General features: G+C 41.5%; 2 protein-coding genes across 2 annotated transcripts; both read left to right on the plus strand.

Moving 5' to 3' along the window:
* Positions 1-5,893: 5,893 nt before the first annotated feature.
* On the plus strand, positions 5,894-6,838 carry LOC104994028 (olfactory receptor 1E2-like). Its single transcript, XM_010847490.1, has one exon. The coding sequence runs from the start codon at positions 5,894-5,896 to the stop codon at positions 6,836-6,838; it is 945 nt and encodes a 314-aa protein (XP_010845792.1).
* A 6,430-nt stretch (positions 6,839-13,268) lies between these two features.
* Positions 13,269-14,213, plus strand: LOC104994031 (olfactory receptor-like protein DTMT). Its single transcript, XM_010847491.1, has one exon. The coding sequence runs from the start codon at positions 13,269-13,271 to the stop codon at positions 14,211-14,213; it is 945 nt and encodes a 314-aa protein (XP_010845793.1).
* The last annotated feature ends 5,938 nt before the right edge of the window (positions 14,214-20,151 follow it).

Consider the following 20,151-nt stretch of genomic DNA (forward strand, 5'->3'; position numbering starts at 1 on the left):
CCATGTCAGGATTGTCTAATGGGGTATCCTTTAGATCCTCCCGAGCTGCATAGTTTAAAGTTAGGAATTGAGAACAATCGTGATCAGGTGTTTCATTTTCCTTCTCAGGAAGGAAAGTGGCAGGATTTACATTTCCACAAACTTTAAGCTTAGTTACTGGTCCTTCTAACAACAATGACTGATACTTAAAAAGCCTACTGTCTGTCATCCAAATATTAACCTTAGAATTTAATATTCCACTCACATCATGAGAAGTCAGTACAAGAAGGTTTCGACCATTAATTATTTTTAAAGCTTCAGGTGCTAATAAAGCCGCTGCCCCAATTACTATTAGGCAGTGGGGCCACCCACATGAAACTATATCTAATTCTCTGCTTTCTCCAGTGTCTTCTAGACCTGCCCTGAACCTCAGGTGAACTTTCTATCTCCTTTGATAGTTCAGTTCATCTTTGTTGTTGTTTAGTCATTAAGTCCTGTTTACTCTTTTTTGACCCCGTGGACTTTAGCTCACCAGGCTCCTCTGTCATGCCTTAGGACAACTAAGCCCGTGAGCCACAACTACTTAGGCCTGTGCACAAAGAGCCTGTGCTCTGCAACGAGAGAGGCCACCAAACGAGAAGCCCACACCCCAGAGCTGGAGGGTAACTCCTGTTCCCGGCAACAACAGAAAAGCCCACACACAGCGACAAAGACCCAGCACAGCCACAAAAAAGTTAATTATGGCTTTGTGGCCATAGATAACTGCAGCAGCAGGAAGAGCTGGAAACTAGGAGGTATTCTGACACATCTGGGGAGTATTAGAGACGATGGAGGTGGCAGGTGCCAGTATGTTTTCCCACAGAGCTAAGAAGGCAGAAGTACTTCAGTGGGATTCACACTGGGTTTCCTTTTCTATTTTGACTTGAGGAAGAATTGAATATGATCAGGGAGTGTTTCTCTTGTCTCTTACTCTAGTACTTCCTATATATCTGCATATGGTTGTGTCATGTAGGTAACTACTCCTAGTTAGCTACAGGTCATTTATGGGAAATGGTGTTTTACTGAGAGATTCTTCCACCTCGAGAATCTTTCCAAAATATGTGTCTTGGGACTTCCCTGGCAGTCCAGTGGTCAGACACTGAGTTTTCACTTCAGGGAATGCTGGACTGATCCCTGGTCAGGGAACTAAGATCTCACATGCAGCCCAGAATGGTCAGAAAACAAAAACAGAAAACCCAAGAAACCAATGTCTTTCTTGGCACTTTACTCAAACCACTGAAGCTTTCTTGTTGCTCACAGAAAACTGCCTGTTACACTCCTCAGAATTTTTAGGGTACTATCAGATGGTTCCTGCTTGTTTTATGACTTCACAAACCATCCTCTTTTACCTCTGGAAATGTAGGCTCCAACCACAAGTGTCCCATGTCCATTCCCTAAACAGGTAGTGATTAAGCTTTCGTGTATGAGCTTCTCTCCATCCTCACCTTCCCCCAAAGTATCGTCAGGTGTGATCAGTGATTGTAATCAGTCACTGCTCCAGGACCCTGAGAGCATTTGTCCTAGAGAAAGTGAAAGTGTTAATCTCTCAGTTGTGCCTGATTCTTTGTCACCCCACGGACTGTAGCCCACCAGGTTCCTCTGTCCATGGGATTCTCCAGGCAAGAATACTGGATGTGTTGCCATTCCCTTCTCCAGGGGATCTTCCTGACCCAGGGATCGAACCTGGGTCTCCTGCATTGCAAGCCGATTTTTACCATCTGAGCCACCATGGGAAGTGGTGTCCTAGAGAGGCCTTGAGTAATTACTTTGTCTTTAATGAGCTCCTCCAGGACCCAGACTCCTCTGGGATCCAGGGCCCATTTGCCCAAAGGATGAGCAGAATGGGAGAGGTGGATAGGATTTTCCAGACGCCAGAGATGACTTTACAGGCTGTTATCTCACATGCCTTAGTGAATAAAGGGGAGCAGGATCTCGGGTCACAGTCCTCTCACACTGGGTAAGCTGGGCAGAGAGTAAATAAGCTGGTCTGTTAGGGTTTTTCTGCCCTGAGAGCCTTGATTTTTCAGGTTGTGTGGTGTTCTCCAGGAGAGTTGTTCAAGTATGGTTCAAGTATGCTTTCCTTTTCCACCCCTCTGCTTCCCAAAACTTCACTACATTTGAGAAGTTTTTATTAAGGTTCACATGTTATAATCTATTTTTATTAATGACAATATTTTTATGTATTTCTTACCACGTCATTTATTCCCAGAACGTTGTGTAATTTCAGTGTACTAACAACTCTTGAGGTAAGTATTAATGCCATACTTCTGAACCCTTGTTTTATTTTAGAATTACCTTGGAGCTACGAGACAGCAAAAGAGACACTGATGTATAGAACAGTCTTATGGACTCTGTGGGAGAGGGAGATTTGGGAGAATGACATTGAAACATGTAAAATATCATGTAAGAAATGAGTTGCCAGTCCAGGTTCGATGCACGATACTGGATGCTTGGGGCTAGTGCACTGGGACGACCCAGAGGGATGGTATGGGGAGGGAGGAGGGAGGAGGGTTCAGGATGGGGAACACATGTATACCTGTGGCAGATTCATTTTGATATTTGGCAAAACTAATACAATTATGTAAAGTTTAAAAATAAAATCAATCAATGCAAAAAAAAAAAAAAAAGAACTGTGTATGGGCTTCCTCTCAAAGACTGTGATTATATTTATCTCAGGGGTCCAGTAGATCAAGAATCCAGTAGCTTCTTGCTACTCATTGTGAAGCCCATCGACTGAGGAGGGACATTACCTGGGTGCTGATTAGAATGCAGAAGCAAGCCTACTGTATTGAAATCAGTGTTTTACAAGCACTCCTAGGAGATTTTTCAGGGATATTAAATTTAAGAAGCATTGCCCTAGATCCTTAAGTGCAGTTCTGGCTGAAAACTACTGACTTAACTGGTGAAGAAGGTGAGAGGCTCATGGCACCATCAGTGACAACATCCCCAAGTCCTGTCTCTGGTTTGTGATCGCTAGTCACACTCTTAATACAGATGTGATCCCTAGTCACACAAATGGGGTCCTGCTCTTTTGCCAGGGAAACAAAACTCTGAGAATCCAGGTGTCTCTTCCCAGTGTTTTGCCTCTATGTAATATCCAGGTGAAAACCTACTGACGTAGCTGGATCAGCCAGCATCAAGGGGTGAAATCCCAGCTGTTGGATTCAGTTATGTCTTTAATGAAAGAGCTTCCCACAAGTAATGATGCTCCTCCTCTGCTTTTTTTGTCCACTTTGAGGTGCACTATGGAGTGTTAGGTTTCTCCAGAGAAACAGACCCAGTAGAGAATTTTATCTATATCTATCCATATACATGCATATGTCTCTATTATCTATATCATCTGTATCAGTGTAATAGTAGTGCGTTTGAAAGGGCTTCTCAGGTAGCTTAGTGGTAAAGAATCTGCCTGCCAGTGCGGGGGATGCAGGAGATACGGGTTCGATCCCTGGGTTGGGAAGATTCCCTTGGAGAAGGAAATGGCAACCCACTCCAGTATTCTTGCCTGGGAAATCCCACGGGCAGAGGAGTCTGACGAGTTACAGTCCATGGGATCACAAAGAGTTGGACACGAATGAGAGACTGAGCATTCATACAGTGTGTCTGAGGTACAAGAATAAATACCATGGGGGCAACATTACTCCATACATTTTGTAACACACGGTCAAATTTAGTGCTAAATGGTTGAAGGTGGTGAGTTTCTGTCCTGGGAGGAGTTAGTAAGCGTAGTGATTTTACCTGTGGCGGATTCATGTTGATATATGGCAAAACCAATACAATATAGTAAAATTAAAAAATAAAATAAAATTAAAAAAAAAAGGTGTTTTGCTGGCTTTAAATTTGGAGGAAAACACAGCGCAACCTGAAGCAGAACCAATGGATATTTATGAAACTCCACTTGTATCCAGGCACTGGGCCGGGTGCTGGCTCTGGGGCAGCTGTGGCATGACATGACCTTTTCCTATGTGGAGTTTATAATCCAGTGAAGAAGGCAGCTATAGGGAAATGATCCCATTGTCCTGGAGTGCTGTGGGGACAAGAAGGATGCTTGGGAACATAGCAGTGCATTCTCCTCTGGTCTGGGGGAGATAGGGAGGGTTTGCAGGGCAAATGACATGAAATGTATGTGAAGGACAAATACGGGAACTCATGGGAAAAGAGGGAGCAGAAGGTAAAGAACTCTAGGGAAGAGGAACAGTGAGTGCAAAGTGCTGGAGCAGAGTGTTGTGTTTAGTCCAGCTTTGCTGGAGAGTGAAATGTGAGTACAATTGTGGGGCCAGATGGAGTTTCGGAGTTAGGCAAGGGTCGGGTCATGAGTCACTTTTTGAAGGGAATTTGCCTTTAAGGAATTTGCCTTTATGTTAAAAGCAATGGGAATCCACAAAGACTTTATGGAGAATGGTTACCTGTTCTTCATCTTCAAATGCCTACTATGATAAAGGATACTGATGGATTTCAAGTATGGAAGCAGGGAGATGAATTAAGAGGTTGTTCCAAAGATTAAGATTGACATTAAGATTAAGGTTGTTCCAATGATTAAGGTGATATATACCCTACTATATATAAAATAGATAACTAATAAGAACCTAATGTAAAGCCCAGGAACTATACTCAAGACTCTGTAATGACCTATCTGGGAAAAGAATAAAAAAAAGAGTGGATGTATGTATAGATATAACTGATTCTGCCTGCCAGTGCAGGGGACGCAAGATATGTGGGTTTGATCCCTGAGTCGGGAAGATCCCCAGGAGTAGGAAATGGCAACCCACTCCACTATTCTTGCTTGGAAAATACCATGGTCAGAGGAGTCTGCCAGGCCGCAGTCCATGGGGTTGCGAAGAGTTGGAAACACACACACACGTAAGTGATTCACTTTGCTGCACACCTGAAACTAGCACAATAACATTTTTTTAAGGTGGTTCCAATAGTATAAATAAGATGTGATGTTAAACTGATCTAAGGTGGTGACAGTGTGGATAAGGAGTGAATGAAGGAGAAAGAATTTCTAGATCTTCTTGATAGATATTGGATATTGATAACAGAAAGGAGGAAATGAAAGAAGACTTTCATGTTTTAATCTGGATAACCTGGAAGTCTTTTTCTGGGATATGGAAGACTTGAGGAGGAGGGAATCACGAGAGGCACAAAGGGATATTGTGTTTCTTTTGGAATCTGTATTACAGGCAAGGAGATATAATACATCTTGTATTATCCTGTAATACATCCAAGAAGAGATAATATTCAAGCAATTGAGTATCTTCTTCTATGAGTTAGAAAGACTTCTACAACTGAAGTTTAAATGGTAATCAAGCCATTGAAGTAGATGAATTTTTCTTGGTGCATGTGTGCTAAGTCGCTTCAATCTTGTCCAAATCTGCAACCCCATGGACTGTAACCCTTCAGGCTCCACTGTCTCTGCATTGGCAGGCAGGTTCCTTACCACTAGCACCATCTGAGAAGCCCTTTTCTTATGGTATATAAAATTATAAGAGAACAGAGTTTAGGAAAAAACCCTGGAACATCAATCAAGTTGAAGATAGAGACAGAACAGAAGCCAGTAGAGTATTGAGGATGTCTGACCAGGCAAGTATGGGAAAAACCAATGTATTATGTGTCTCAGAAGCTGAGGGATAAAAATGTTTTAGGAAAGTTGGAATGTTGTTTTGTGTTAAAGAGAAATGAATAAGTCATATCCAATGATAGAGATTCTGATTATAGAGAATTGGGGTCCTGTAAAGATTGTAATTATATAATGAGAAAAATATAAAATAGTTTTACAAAGCATTTAACAGCCAGTTTATAATAGAAATAAGTTCATTCTGAAATTCAGGTTTTCAAGGACAGTATTACTTCTTCCTAAAGATACTGAAGACAGAGCATGACAGGAAGGAATCAAACTACTGTCTCAGAGTTCCTCCTGCTGGGACTGCCCATCAAGTCAGAGCATCAGAACCTGTTCTACGCCCTGTTCCTGGCCATGTACATTACCACAGTCCTGGGGAACCTTCTCATCCTCGTCCTCATTTGCCTGGACCCCCACCTCCACACACCCATGTATTTGTTTCTCAGTAACCTGTCTTTCTCTGACCTCTGCTTCTCCTCTGTCACAATGCCCAAATTGCTGCAGAACATGCAGAGCCAAGACCTGTCCATCCCCTATGCTGGCTGCCTGACACAAATGTACTTCTTCCTGTTCTTTGCAGACCTGGAGGACTTCCTCCTTGTGGCCATGGCCTATGACCGCTACGTGGCCATCTGCTTCCCCCTGCACTACACCACCATCATGAGCCCCAGGCTCTGTCTCTTCCTGGTGGTGCTGCCCTGGGTGCTGACCACATTCCATGCCATGTTGCACACCCTGCTCATGGCCAGGCTGCATTTTTGTGAAGACAATGTGATCCCCCACTTTTTCTGTGATTTGTCTGCTCTGCTGAAGCTGTCCTGCTCTGACACTCGAGTGAATGAGCTGGTGATATTTTTCGTCGGAGGGCTCATTATTGTCATCCCATTCCTACTAATCATCACATCTTATGCACAAATCATGTTCTCCATCCTCAAGGTCCCTTCTGCCAAGGGCATCTGCAAAGCCTTTTCCACCTGTGGCTCCCACCTCACCGTGGTGTCTCTCTTCTATGGGACAATTATTGGTCTCTATATATGCCCATCAGCTCATAATTCCATTGTTAAGGAGACTGTCATGTCTATGATGTACACTGTGGTGGCCCCCATGCTGAACCCCTTCATCTACAGCCTGAGGAACAGAGACATGAAGGGAGCTCTCAGAAGAGTCATTTGCAAAAAGAAAAATGCCTTCTCTCTATGACTGTAAAGTTGATGATAAAGATGGGATTTCTACAGAATTTTATTTAGTAGGTATATTGATATTAATATTGGGATATTAACCCAGATTTCTGTTTTCAATGTTTTTTTTTTTTGTTTTTTTTTACAATGACTTAGTAGGAGATTGTACATAAGAAAAGAGATACAAGGAGGTATGTAGTAGGACTTGGAAAGGGGATGTCAGTGACCTCCTAGCCGGATCTTTCTCATTTTTCTCTCCAGGTTACTCAAAGAAGCTTCATTTTTAAATTTCCAATTAATCTTTGTGCCCTCCCTCCAACTTTTTATTTCATTACTGTTTTCAGTGTTTGGTTTACTGCTGAAATAAACACTATTGCTTACTGAGCATTTACTCATTTACTTGTTGACACACCCTCTCCCCTCTGCCCTTGATCCACCACCTTGGACAGACCTTCCATGAATGAAGAGATTTAAACTGCAGAACCTGGGCCCACAGTAGGATACGAATATTTACTGCACCAGACAACTCCCAATGCAGTTACTTTTATCATCCTCCCATTTGAAAATACAGAGGAGACTGAAAAAACAGCACAGCTGTGATAGCTTGTAAATTGCATTAATTTGGGATGTGCTGCCTCCTTGCCCACTGCGTGCCGCTGTGGCAGCAAATTCATGGGCCAGTGGTCCCTTCCTAAACCTGGCCCTTTTGGATGTGTGAGGCCGCCATCCGGGCCATGCCATGCTCCTAGGAAGGCCACTTCGAACCCAGGTCTGCCACATAAAGGTGGAGAGGAGAGCCTTTTCTTCAGTGTCTGTGTCCCTTTTTTAAACAATTAACTTATCATGTTTTTTGAAAATGTAACAAAAAATCATGCATCATATAATACTGTGTCCTCGAGGTCAATACTATTTAAAATTCAAAATTCTCCCCTGCTTACCTCCTGTAAACTGGACTTTTAATTGTTGAATATTGATACTTACTTATCTGTTCTTGAGCAAGGCTTTGCATTATTCTGTCTCTTAACTTTCTGATTAAGGTTAAGAACTTCTGATTCTCTTCTGATTTTATGTCTCCAGTGTCTTCTTGACCTGCCCTGAACCTAAAGTGAGCTTTCTATCTCCTTTGCTACTTTAACCATCTCCTTTGCTAGTTTAGTTCATCTTTGTTGTTGTTTAGTCATTAAGTCGTGTTTACTCTTTTTGACCCCGTGGACTTTAGCTCACCAGGCTCCTCTGTCATGCCCTAGGGCAACTAAGCCCGTGAGCCACAACTACTTAGGCCTGTGCACCAAGAGCCTGTGCTCTGCAACAAGAGAGGCCACCGCAACGAGAAGCCCAACCCCACAACGAGAGAGTAGCCTAGACACAGCCATGAAGACCCTGTGCAGCCACAAAAAAGTTAATTATGGCTTTGTGACCACAGATAACTGCAGCAGCAGGAAGAGCTGGAAACTAGGAGGTATTCTGACACATCTGGGGAGTATTAGAGACGATGGAAGTGGCAGGTGCCGGTATGTTTTCCCACAGAGGTAAGAAGGCAGAAGTACTTCATTGGGATTCACACTGAGTTTTCTTTTCTATCTTGACTTGAGGAAGAATCAAATATGATCAGGGAGTGTTTCTCTTGTCTCTTACTCTAGTACTTCCTATATATCTGCATATGGTTGTGTCATGTAGGTAACTACTCTTTGTTAGTTATAGGTCATTTATGGGAAACGGTGTTTTACTGAGAGATTCTTCCATCTTGAGAATCTTTCCAAAATATGTGTTTTGGGACTTCCCTGGCAGTCTAGTGGTTAAGACACTGAATTTTCACTTCAGGGAGTGCTGGATTGATCCCTGGTCAGGGAACTAAGATCTCACATGCTGCCCAGAATGGTCAGAAAACAACAGAAAACCCAAAACACCAATGTCTTTCTTGGCACTTTACTCAAACCACTGAAGCTTTCTTGTTGCCCACAGAAAACAGCCTGTTGCACTCCTCAGAATTTTTAGGGTACTATCTCATTGGAAAAGACTCTGATGCTGGGAGGGATTGAGGGCAGGAGGAGAAGGGGACGACAGAGGATGAGATGGCTGGATGGCATCACTGACTCGATTGATGTGAGTCTCAGTGAACTTCAGGAGTTGGTGATGGACAGGGTGGCCTGTCGTGCTGCGATTCATGGGGTCACAAAGAGTCAGACACGACTGAGCGACTGATCTGATCTGATCTGATCAGATGGTTCCTGCTTGTTTTATGACTTTACAAACCATCCTTTTTTACCTCTGGAAATATAGGCTCCAAACACAAGTGTCTACTGTCCATTGCCTAAACAGTCAGTGATTAAGCTTTCGTGTATGAGCTTCTCTCCATCCTCACCTTCCCCCAATGTATAGTCAGGTGTGATCAGTGATTCTAATCAGTCATTGCTCCAGGACCCTGAAAGCATTTGTCCTAGAGAAAGTGAGAGTGTTAATCGCTCAGTCGTGCCTGATTCTTTGTCACCCCACGGACTGTAGCCCACGAGGTTCCTCTGTCCATGGGATTCTCCAGGCAAGAATACTGGAATGTGTTGCCATTCCCTTCTCCAGGGGATCTTCCTGACCCAGGGATCGAACCTGGGTCTCCTGCATTGCAAGCCGATTTTTACCATCTGAGCCACCATGGGAAGAGGTGTCCTAGAGAGGCCTTGAGTAATTACTTTGTCTTTAATGAGCTCCTCCAGGACCCAGACTCCTCTGGGATCCAGGGCCCGTTTGGCCCAAGGATGAGCAGAATGGGAGAGGTGGATAGGATTTTCCAGATGCCAGAGATGACTTTAGAGGCTGTTATCTCACATGCCTTAGTGAATAAAGAGAAGCAGGATCTCGGGTCATAGTCCTCTCACACTGGGTAAGCTGGGCAGAGAGTAAATAAGCTGGTCTGTTAGGGTTTTTCCAACCTGAAAGTCTTGATTTTTCAGATTGTTCGGTACTCACCAGGAGAGTTTTTCAAGTATGGTAATGCTTTCCTTTTTCACCCCTCTGCTTCCCAAAACTTCACTACATTTGAGAAGTTTTTATTAAGGTTCACACATTATAATCTATTTTTATTAATAACAACATTCTTATGTGTTTCTTACCATGTCATTTATTCCCAGAACGCTGTGTAATTTCAGTGTACTAACAACTCTTGAGGTAAGTATTAATGCCATACTTCTGAACCCTTGTTTTATTTTAGGATTACCTTGGAGCTTTAAGAACTGTGTATGGGCTTCCTCTCAAAGACTGTGATTATATTTATCTCAGGGGTCCAGTGATCTTTATTTTTAACAGTGTCATATAGAATTGCTACTCATTGTGAAGCCCATGGACTGAGGAGGGGCATTACCTGGGTGCTGATTAGAATGCAGAAGCAAGCCTACTGTATCGAAATCAGTGTTTTACAAGCACTCCTAGGAGATTTTTCAGGGATATTAAATTTAAGAAGCGTTACCCTAGATTTCCTTAAGTGCAGTTCTGGCTGAAAACTACTGACTTAACTGGTGAAGAAGGTGAGAGGCTCATGGCACCGTCGGTGACAACATCCCCAAGTTCTGTCTCTGGTTTGTGATCGGTAGTCACACTCTTAATACAGATGTTCCCAGTCACACAAATGAGGTCCTGCTCATTTACCAAGGAGACAAAACTCTGAGAAACCAGGTGTGTTTTCCCAGTGTTTTGCCTCTATGTAATATCCAGGTGAAAACCTACTGACGTAGCTGGATCAGCCAGCATCAAGGGGTGAAATCCCAGCTGTTGGATTCAGTTATGTCTTAATGAAAGAGCTTCCCACAAGTAATGATGCTTCTCCTCTGCTTTTTTGTCCACTTTGAGGTGCACTAGGGAGTGTTAGGTTTCTCCAGAGAAACAGATCCAGTAGCGAATTTATCTATATCTATCCATATACATGCATATGTCTCTTTTATCTATATCATCTGTATCCGTGTAATAGTAGTGTGTTTGAAAGGGCTTCTCAGGTAGCTTAGTGGCAAAGAATCTGCCTGCCAGTGCGGGGGATGCAGGAGATACGGGTTTGATCCCTGGGTTGGGAAGATTCCCTTGGAGAAGGAAATGGCAGCCCACTCCAGTATTCTTGCCTGGGAAATCCCACGGGCAGAGGAGTCTGACGAGTTACAGTCCATGGGATCACAAAGAGTTGGACACGAACAAGAGACTGAGCATTCATACAGTGTGTCTGAGGTACAAGAATATACCATGGGGGCAACATTGCTCCATACATTTTGTAACACACGCTCAAATTTAGTGCTAAATGGTTGAAGGTGGTGAGTTTCTGTCCTGGGAGGAGTTAGTAAGAGTAGTGATTCTAACGGAAAAGGAGTTTTGCTGGCTTTAAAGCTAGAGAAATGCACATCGCAACCTGAAACACGACCAGTGGATATTTATGAAACACCACCTGTATCCAGGCACTGGGCCAGATGCTGCCTCTGTGGCGGCTGTGAAGGCAGACGTGACCCTTTCCTACGTGGGGTTTATAATCCGGTGAAGAAGGCAGCCATAGAGAAATGATCCCATTGTCCTGGAGTGCTGTGGGGACAAGAAGGATGCTTGGAAACATAGCAGTGCATTCTCCTCTGGCCTGTGGGAGATAGGGAGGGTTTGCAGGGCAAATGACATGAAACATATGTGAAGGGCGAATACGGGAAGCCATGGGAAAAGAGGGAGCAGAAGGGAGAGAACTCTAGGGAAGAGGAACAGTGAGTGCAAAGTGTTGGAGCAGAGTGTTGTGTTTAGTCCAGCTTTGCTGGAGAGTGAAATGTGAGCACAGTTGTGGGGCCAGATGGAGTTTCGGAGTTAGGCAAGGGTCGGGTCATGAGTCACTTTTTGAAGGGAATTTGCCTTTGAGGAATTTGCCTTTATGTTAAAAGCAATGGGAATCCACAAAGACTTTATGGAGAATGGTCATCCATTTTTCATCTTAGAATGCTCACTATGATGAAAGATACCGATGTAGATGGTTTCAAGTATGGAAGCAGGGAGATAAATTAAGAGGTTGTTCCAAAGATTGAGATTGACATATACACCCTACTACATATAATATATATTATATATATATATATAATATATATATATAATAGATAACTAATAAGAACCTAATGTATAGCACAGGGAACTATACTCAATACTCTGTAATGGCCTATCCTGGAAAGAATACTAAAAGAAGTAGAGATATATATATATATAGATATATATATATATATATATATATATATCCAGAGACAAGGGTTTGATCCCTGGGTCAGGAAGGTCCCCAGGAATAGGAAATGGCAACCCACTGCAGTATTCTTGCTTAGGAAATTCCATGGACAGAGAAGCCTTCTGGGCTACAGTCCATGAAGTTGCAGAGTTGGACATGACTGAGTATGTGTGAGCACACGCACACGCATACACACACACACACCTGATTCACTTTGCTATACACCTGAAACTAACACAACATTGTAAATCAACTATATTCCAGTAGCATTTTTTTTTCCACAAAACAGATTTTTCCAATAGTACAAACAAGATGTGGTGTCAGGCTGATCTAAGGTGGTGACAGTGTGGATAAGGAGTGGTTGAAGGAGAAAGAATTTCTAGATCTTGTTGACAGATGTTGGGTATTGATAACAGAAGGAGGAAATGAAAGAAGACTCTCATGCTTTATCTGGATAACCTGGAAGTCTTCTTCTGGGATATGGAAGTTTAGAGGGGGAGGGAATTGGGAGAGGCACAAAGGGAGATCTTGTGTTTCTTTTGGAATCTGTTTAACTGAAGATGTAGATGTACTATCCAAGTAGAGACATTACCCAAGCAATTGAGTATATTATTATATGGTTTAGAGAGACATCTACAACTGAAGTTTAAATGGTAATCAAGCCATTGAAGTAGATGAGTTCTTCTTGGTGCATGTGTGTTAAGTCGCTTCAATCTTGTCCAAATCTGCAACCCCATGGACTGTAACCCTCCAGGCTCCACTGTCTCTGCATTGGCAGGCAGGTTCCTTACCACTAGCACCACCTGGGAAGCCTTTTTCTTATGGTATATAAACTTATAAGAGAACAGTGTTTAGGAAAAAACCCTGGAACATCAATCAAGTTGAAGATAGAGACAAAACAGAAGCCAGTAGAGTATTGAGGATGTCTGACCAGGCAAGTATGGGAAAAACCAATGTATTATGTGTCTCAGAAGCTGAGGGATAAGAATGTTTTAGGTAAGGTGGAATATTGTTTCATGTTAAAGAGAAATGAAGAAAATAAGTCATTTCCAATGATAGAGATTCTGATTATAGAGAATTGGGGTCCTGTAAAGATTGTAATTATTGTGATGAGAAAAATATAAAATAGTTTTACAAAGCACCTATGAGCCATTTATCATAGAAATAAGTTCATTCTGAAATTCAGGTTTTCAAGGACACTATTATTTCTTCCTAAAGATACTGGAGACAGAACATGACAGGAAGGAATCAAACTATTGTCCCAGAGTTCCTCCTGCTGGGACTGCCCATCAAGTCAGAGCATCAGAACCTGTTCTACGCCCTGTTCCTGGCCATGTACGTTACTACCGTCCTGGGGAACCTTCTCATCCTCGTCCTCATTTGCCTGGATCCCCACCTCCACACACCCATGTATTTGTTTCTCAGTAACCTGTCTTTCTCTGACCTCTGCTTCTCCTCTGTCACAATGCCCAAGTTGCTGCAGAACATGCAGAGCCAAGACCTGTCCATCCCCTATGCTGGCTGCCTGACACAAATGTACTTCTTCCTGTTCTTTGGAGACCTGGAGGACTTCCTCCTTGTGGCCATGGCCTATGACCGCTACGTGGCCATCTGCTTCCCCCTGCACTACACCACCATCATGAGCCCCAGGCTCTGTCTCTTCCTGGTGGTGCTGCCCTGGGTGCTGACCACGTTCCATGCCATATTGCACACCCTGCTCATGGCCAGGCTGCATTTTTGTGAAGACAATGTGATCCCCCATTTTTTCTGTGATTTGTCTGCTCTGCTGAAGCTGTCCTGCTCTGACACTCGAGTGAATGAGCTGGTGATATTTTTCGTCGGAGGGCTCATTATCGTCATCCCATTCCTACTAATCATCACGTCTTATGCACAAATCGTGTCCTCCATCCTCAAGGTCCCTTCTGCCAAGGGCATCTGCAAAGCCTTCTCCACCTGTGGCTCCCACCTCACCATGGTGTCTCTCTTCTATGGGACAATTATTGGTCTCTACTTATGCCCATCAGCTCATAATTTCACTGTTAAGGAGACTGTCATGTCTATGATGTACACTGTGGTGGCCCCCATGCTGAACCCCTTCATCTACAGCCTGAGGAACAGAGACATGAAGGGAGCTCTCAGAAGAGTCATTTGTAGAAAGAAAATTCACTTCTCTCTTTGATGATAAGGTTGGTATTTCTATACAGTTTTATGTAGGAGATATATTAATACTGAAATATTATTTCAGACTTTTTTTGTCACTATGTAAACTTTTGTTAAAATGACATAGAACATAATCATTCAATAGGTAAAGTGTAGTTGCGTAGTTGAACTAGGGAAAGAGGTCTTGATGATCTTGTAGCAAGGTCTTCCTCTTTTTCTTCCTTATGGGACCCTCTAAAAGCACATTGTAAGATTAACTTTTTAAATGAAACTCACACTTTGCATGCTTACACTAATATAATGCAGGAGTTTTTTTTTTTTTAAGTTATAACTTTGCTTTGATTCTGGTATTATTTTAAAATAATTATGCTCTTAGATCAGTGTGAAATAAGATCCACACTTCACAACCTCCCAGCCTCCCCTAAATGTGTCCTATTCACTTTCCTGTGCACATTTTTTACATCATTGTATATCTTAGCTTTTTCTCTCCCTCTGATTTATTTTTGTGTCTACCTTATGTTTTTTTGACATTGTTACCAAACTCAAGTTCAGCTCCTCATTGCTCAAGAATCCAATGCTGATAGACAAGTGTTGGGTAAAAGGAAAGCTTCCTTTATTGAGGAAGTTCGCAATCCTGGGGAGAATGTGAAATCATGTCCCAAAGAACCAACTCCCACTTGCCAAGTCTTACTCAGAGATTATATTGGGAAAAGAAGAAGGGATTACTTGCTGGGGACAGGGTTATGGGGTCCATGATCACTCATGGTCAGTTTTCTGATTTGTTGATGATGATGTAACCAAGAGTCAATGTCATCAACCATCTGGTTCCAACCCATCTGGGGTCATCATATCTGTTAATTCCAAATTCCTAAGGCATCCCTCTCCTTCTGACCCCTTTGGTAACCATCAGTTTGTTTTCTGTGTCTACGAGTCTGTGTCTGTTTTATAAATAAGTTCATTTTTATCATTTTTTAAGATTCTACATGTAAGTGATATTATATGATATTTGTCTTTCTCTGTCTGACTTATTTCATTTAGAATGATAATCTCTAGGCTCATCTGTGTATTTCATTCCTTTTCATGGCCAAGTAATATTCTAGTGTGTGTGTGTGTGTGTGTTTGTATCACATCTTCTTATCTATCCATCTGCTGATGGACATTTAGGTTGGTTCCATGTCTTGGCTATTGTAAATAGTGCTGCTGTGAGCATTGTGGAGTATGTATCTTTTAAAATTATAGTTTTCATTTTTACTAGGTATATGCCCAGGAGTGGGACTGCAGGGTTATATGGTAACTCTATTTTTAGTTTTTTAAGGAAACTGCATACTGTTTTCCAGAGTGCTGCACCAATTTACATTCCCACCAAGAGTGTAGGAGGGGCTCCTGTTTCTCCACACCCTCTCCAGCATTTATTATTTATAGACTTTTTAATGATAGCCATTCTAACTGCAGTGAGATGATACCTTATTCTAGTTTTGATTTACATTTGAAGAGTCAATTTTGTATAGTAAAATGAATCCATTTGACAAGTTTATTTTGACAGTTCATTTTGACAAGCTTTGAAATCTCAAATTTTAACATTGGTTTTCCTCAGAAACATTCAATGCAATCAAATCAAATTCTCAATGAAATTATTTTTTGGAAACTGACAAACTTATTTTGATATAGAGAAGTTTGACATATTTCACTGCATAAACATGAAAATAGTATGAAAAAATAAGAAAGAGAACTGACGGACTATAACATGTCTAATAGACACAAGATTAAAATTAAAAATATCCAGAGAACTCCTACAAATAACATTAGAGTAAAATGATAGCCGAACAGAAAAAAATGTATAAAGAACATTAAGAGAAAATTCATCAAGAATAAACAATATGTCCAAAAGACTGTTCTATACATCTGTGTCTCTTTTGCTGTCTTGCATACAGGGTTATTGTTACCATCTTTCTAAATTCCATATATATGCATAAGTATACTGTATTGGTGTTTTTCTTTCTGGCTTACTTCACTCTGTATAATCGGCTCCAGTTTCATCTACCTCATTAGAACTGATTCAAATGTACTCTTTTTAATGGCTGAGTAATATTCCATCGTGTATATGTACCACTGCTTTCTTATCCATTCATCTGCTGATGGACATCTAGGTTGCTTCCATGTCCTGGTAAACAGTGCTGTGATGAACATTGGGGTACATGTGTTTCTTTCAATTCTGGTTTCCTTGGTGTGTATGCCCAGCAGTGGGATTGCTGGGTCATATGGCAGTTCTATTTCCAGTTTTTTAAGGAATCTCCACACTGTTCTCCATAGTGGCTGTACTAGTTTGCATTCCCACCAACAGTGTAAGAGGGTTCCCTTTTCTCCACATCCTCTCCAGCATTTATTGCTTGTAGACTTTTGGATCACAGCCATTCTGACCGGCGTGAAATGGTACCTCATTGTGCTTTTGATTTGCATTTCTCTGATAATGATGTTGAGCATCTTTTCAGGTGTTTGTTAGCCATCTGTATGTCTTCTTTGGAGAAATGTCTGCTTAGTTCTTTGGCTCATTTTTTTGATTGGGTCGTTTATTTTTCTGGAATTGAGCTGCAGGAGTTGCTTGTATATTTTTGAGATTAGTTGTTTGTCAGTTGCTTCATTTGCTATTATTTTCTCCCATTCTGAAGGCTGTCTTTTCACCTTGGTTATCGTTTCCTTTGTTGTGGAGAAGCTTTCAAAGGGCAAGGCTGGGATGATTTGGGAGAATGGCATTGGAACATGTATATTATCATATGTGAAATGAATCACCAGTCCAGGTTCCATGCATGATACAGGATGCTCGGGCCTGGTACACTGGGATGACCCAGAGGGATGGTATGAGGAGGGAGGTGGGAGGGGGGTTCAGGATGGGGAACACATGTACACCTGTGGTGGATTCATGTCAATGTATGGCAAAACCAATACAATATTGTAAAGTAATTAGCCTCCAATTAAAATAAATACATTTATATTAAAAAATGAATAAACAATATGAAAAGATGCTCAAGTCAATGTTAACCAGGGAAAAGCAAATGGAAAAAACATGAAGTGGTAATTGAATGACCACAAAATTGACAATTTAAGAAAATTTGGAAAACTCAGCGGTGGTCACAGTACTGGAAAAGGTCAATTTTCATTCCAATCCCAAAGAAAGGCAAAGCCAAAGAATGCTCAAACTACCACACAGTTGCACTCATCTCACAGGCTAGCAAAGTAATGCTCAAAATTCTCCAAGCCAGGCTTCAACAGTATGTGAACCGTGAACTTCCAGATGTTCAAGTTGGATTTAGAAAAGGCAGAGGAACTAGATATCAAATTGCCAACATCTGCTGGATCATCGAAAAAGCAAGTGAGTTCCAGAAAAACATCTACTTCTGCTTTATTGACTATGCCAAAGTCTTTGACTGTGTGGATCACAACAAACTGTGGAAAATTCTTAGAGATGGGAATACCAGACCACCTGACCTGCCTCCTGAGAAACCTGGATGAGGTCAGGAAGCAACAGTTAGAACTGGACATGGAACAACAGACTGGTTTCAAATTGGGAAAGGAGTACATCAAGGCTATATGTTGTCACCATGCTTACTTAACTTATATGCAGAGTACATCATGAGAAATGCTGGACTGGATGAAGCACAAACTGTAATTAAGATTGCGGGGAGAAATACCAATAACCTCAGATATGCAGATGACACCACACTTAAGGCAGAAAGTGAAGAGGAACTAAAGAGCCTCTTGATGAAAGTGAAAGAGGAGAGTGAAAAAGTTGGCTTAAAACTCAACATTCAGAAAACTAAGATCATGGCATCTGGTCCCATCACTTCATGGCAAATGGATGGGGAAGCAGTGGAAATAGTGTCAGACTTTATTTTGGGGGGCTCCAAAATCACTGCAGATGGTTACTGCAGCCATGAAATTAAAAGATCCTTCTCCTTGGAAGAAAAGCTATAATCAACCTAGATAGCATATTAAAAAGCAGAGACATTACTTTGCTAACAAATGTCCATCTAGTCAAAGCTATGGTTTTTCTGGTAGTCATGTATGGATGTGAGAGCTGGACTATAAAGAAAGCTGAGCACTGAAAAATTGATGCTTTCTAACTGTGGTATTGGAGAAGACTCTTGAGAGTCCCTTGGACAGCAAGGAGATCCAACCAGTCCATCTTAAAGGAAATCAGTCCTGAATATTCATTGGAAGGACTGATGATGAAGCTGAAACTCCAATACTTTGGCCACCTGATGTGAAGAACTGACTCATTTGAAAAGACCCTGATGCTGGGAAAGATTGAAGGCAGGAGGAGAAAGGGGTGACAGAGGAAGAGACAGTTGGATGGCATCACCGACTCAATGGACACGAGTTTGAGTAAACTCTGGGAGCTGGTGATGGACAGGGAAGTCTGGCATGCTGCAGTCCATGGGGTCACAAAGAGTTGGATATGACTGAGCCACTGAACTGAATTGATAATTGACAAATTTATAAATAATTGACCTTCTATGATAAGAACAAGGATATGGGAATGAGAGTACACACACATGTATATTTCAATTTTCTTGATGTATAGTTTACATACAAGACAATATACCCATGTAAAATGTACAGCTCAATGAACTTTGATAAGTATAAGCATTCATATAGCCTCTATCCCAATCCAAAGCTGTAATAATTCCACCACTTCAAAATTTGCTGTGACCCTTTGGAATCAAAATCCCATCCCTGACCACCAATCTGATTTCTATTTATTTGATCTCTATAGTTATAGATTAGGCTTGCCTGATTTTGAAGTTCATACAAATGGAATCATTTATACGTACTGTTTTGTATCTGGTATATTTAGCACTACACAATGTTTTGTAGATTTAGCTATATAATTCTATGCCTCAGTGGTTTCTTTTTATTATGGAGTAGTATTCCACTGTATAAATATGGCACAGTTTGTTCATTCATTCACCTTTTGATGGACATTTTCATTGTACCCAGTTTTTTAATTGTTGAAGGACACTGTCCCTTTCCCCACTGAATTACCAGGTCACCTGTGTGTGAAGTCAATTGACTTCGTATGGGTGAATCTATTTCTGGACTCTCTTCTCTTCTGTTGATCTATGTACCTTTTACTTATCTGTCTTTACTCACATATTCACATCATTTTACTCTTACCTCATTTTTCCATAGTGTATTCTCCTATCTACAGCATCTCTTCTAACCTGATTCCAAATGGAACTTTTAATCTTTTTTATTATAGCAATGCATTTTGGTCTGTTTAATGTCATTTGCCTTAAATTCAACTTTGCTGTTCAAAGATATGGAGAAGGCAATGGCACCCCACTCCAGTACTCTTGCCTGGAAAATCCCATGGATGGAGGAGCCTGGTAGGCTGCAGTCCATGGGGTTGTGAAGAGTCGGACACGACTGAGCGACTTCACTTTGACTTTTCACTTTCATGCATTGGAGAAGGAAATGGCAACCCACTCCAGTGTTCTTGCCTGGAGAATCCCAGGGACAGGGGAGCCTGGTGGGCTGCTGTCTATGGGGTCGCACAGAGTCGGACACGACTGAAGCGACTTAGCAGCAGCAGTAGCATTAAAAGATAAACCATGTTGTTTGCATTTATTATCATAACATACTTTTCTTATTTTATTGGTAGTAAAGTTAAACAGAATTCTTCCCATAATGCTATTTTAATATTATGGCTTTTAAATTTTTGAGCTGTTTATTTTAATTAATTCCTTGATTGGTTGGGTTACATACTCTAGTCATTTTAAAAGTTAAAAAATGGTACATGAATGCTATTTTATTGAATTTTTATGTATTTTAGATTTTCCTTTTGTATGTATGCTTATATCTGAAGGGTAAATTAGTTAGGTGTAGAATTTTGTGGACATTTGTTTTCCCATTTTTCAAAATTTCTCTGGAGAAATCTGAGGTAAGGCTGACTACTCCTT

Source organism: Bison bison, unplaced genomic scaffold (assembly GCF_000754665.1).
Source record: "Bison bison bison isolate TAMUID 2011002044 unplaced genomic scaffold, Bison_UMD1.0 scf7180017864249, whole genome shotgun sequence".
Lineage (NCBI taxonomy): Eukaryota > Metazoa > Chordata > Mammalia > Artiodactyla > Bovidae > Bison > Bison bison.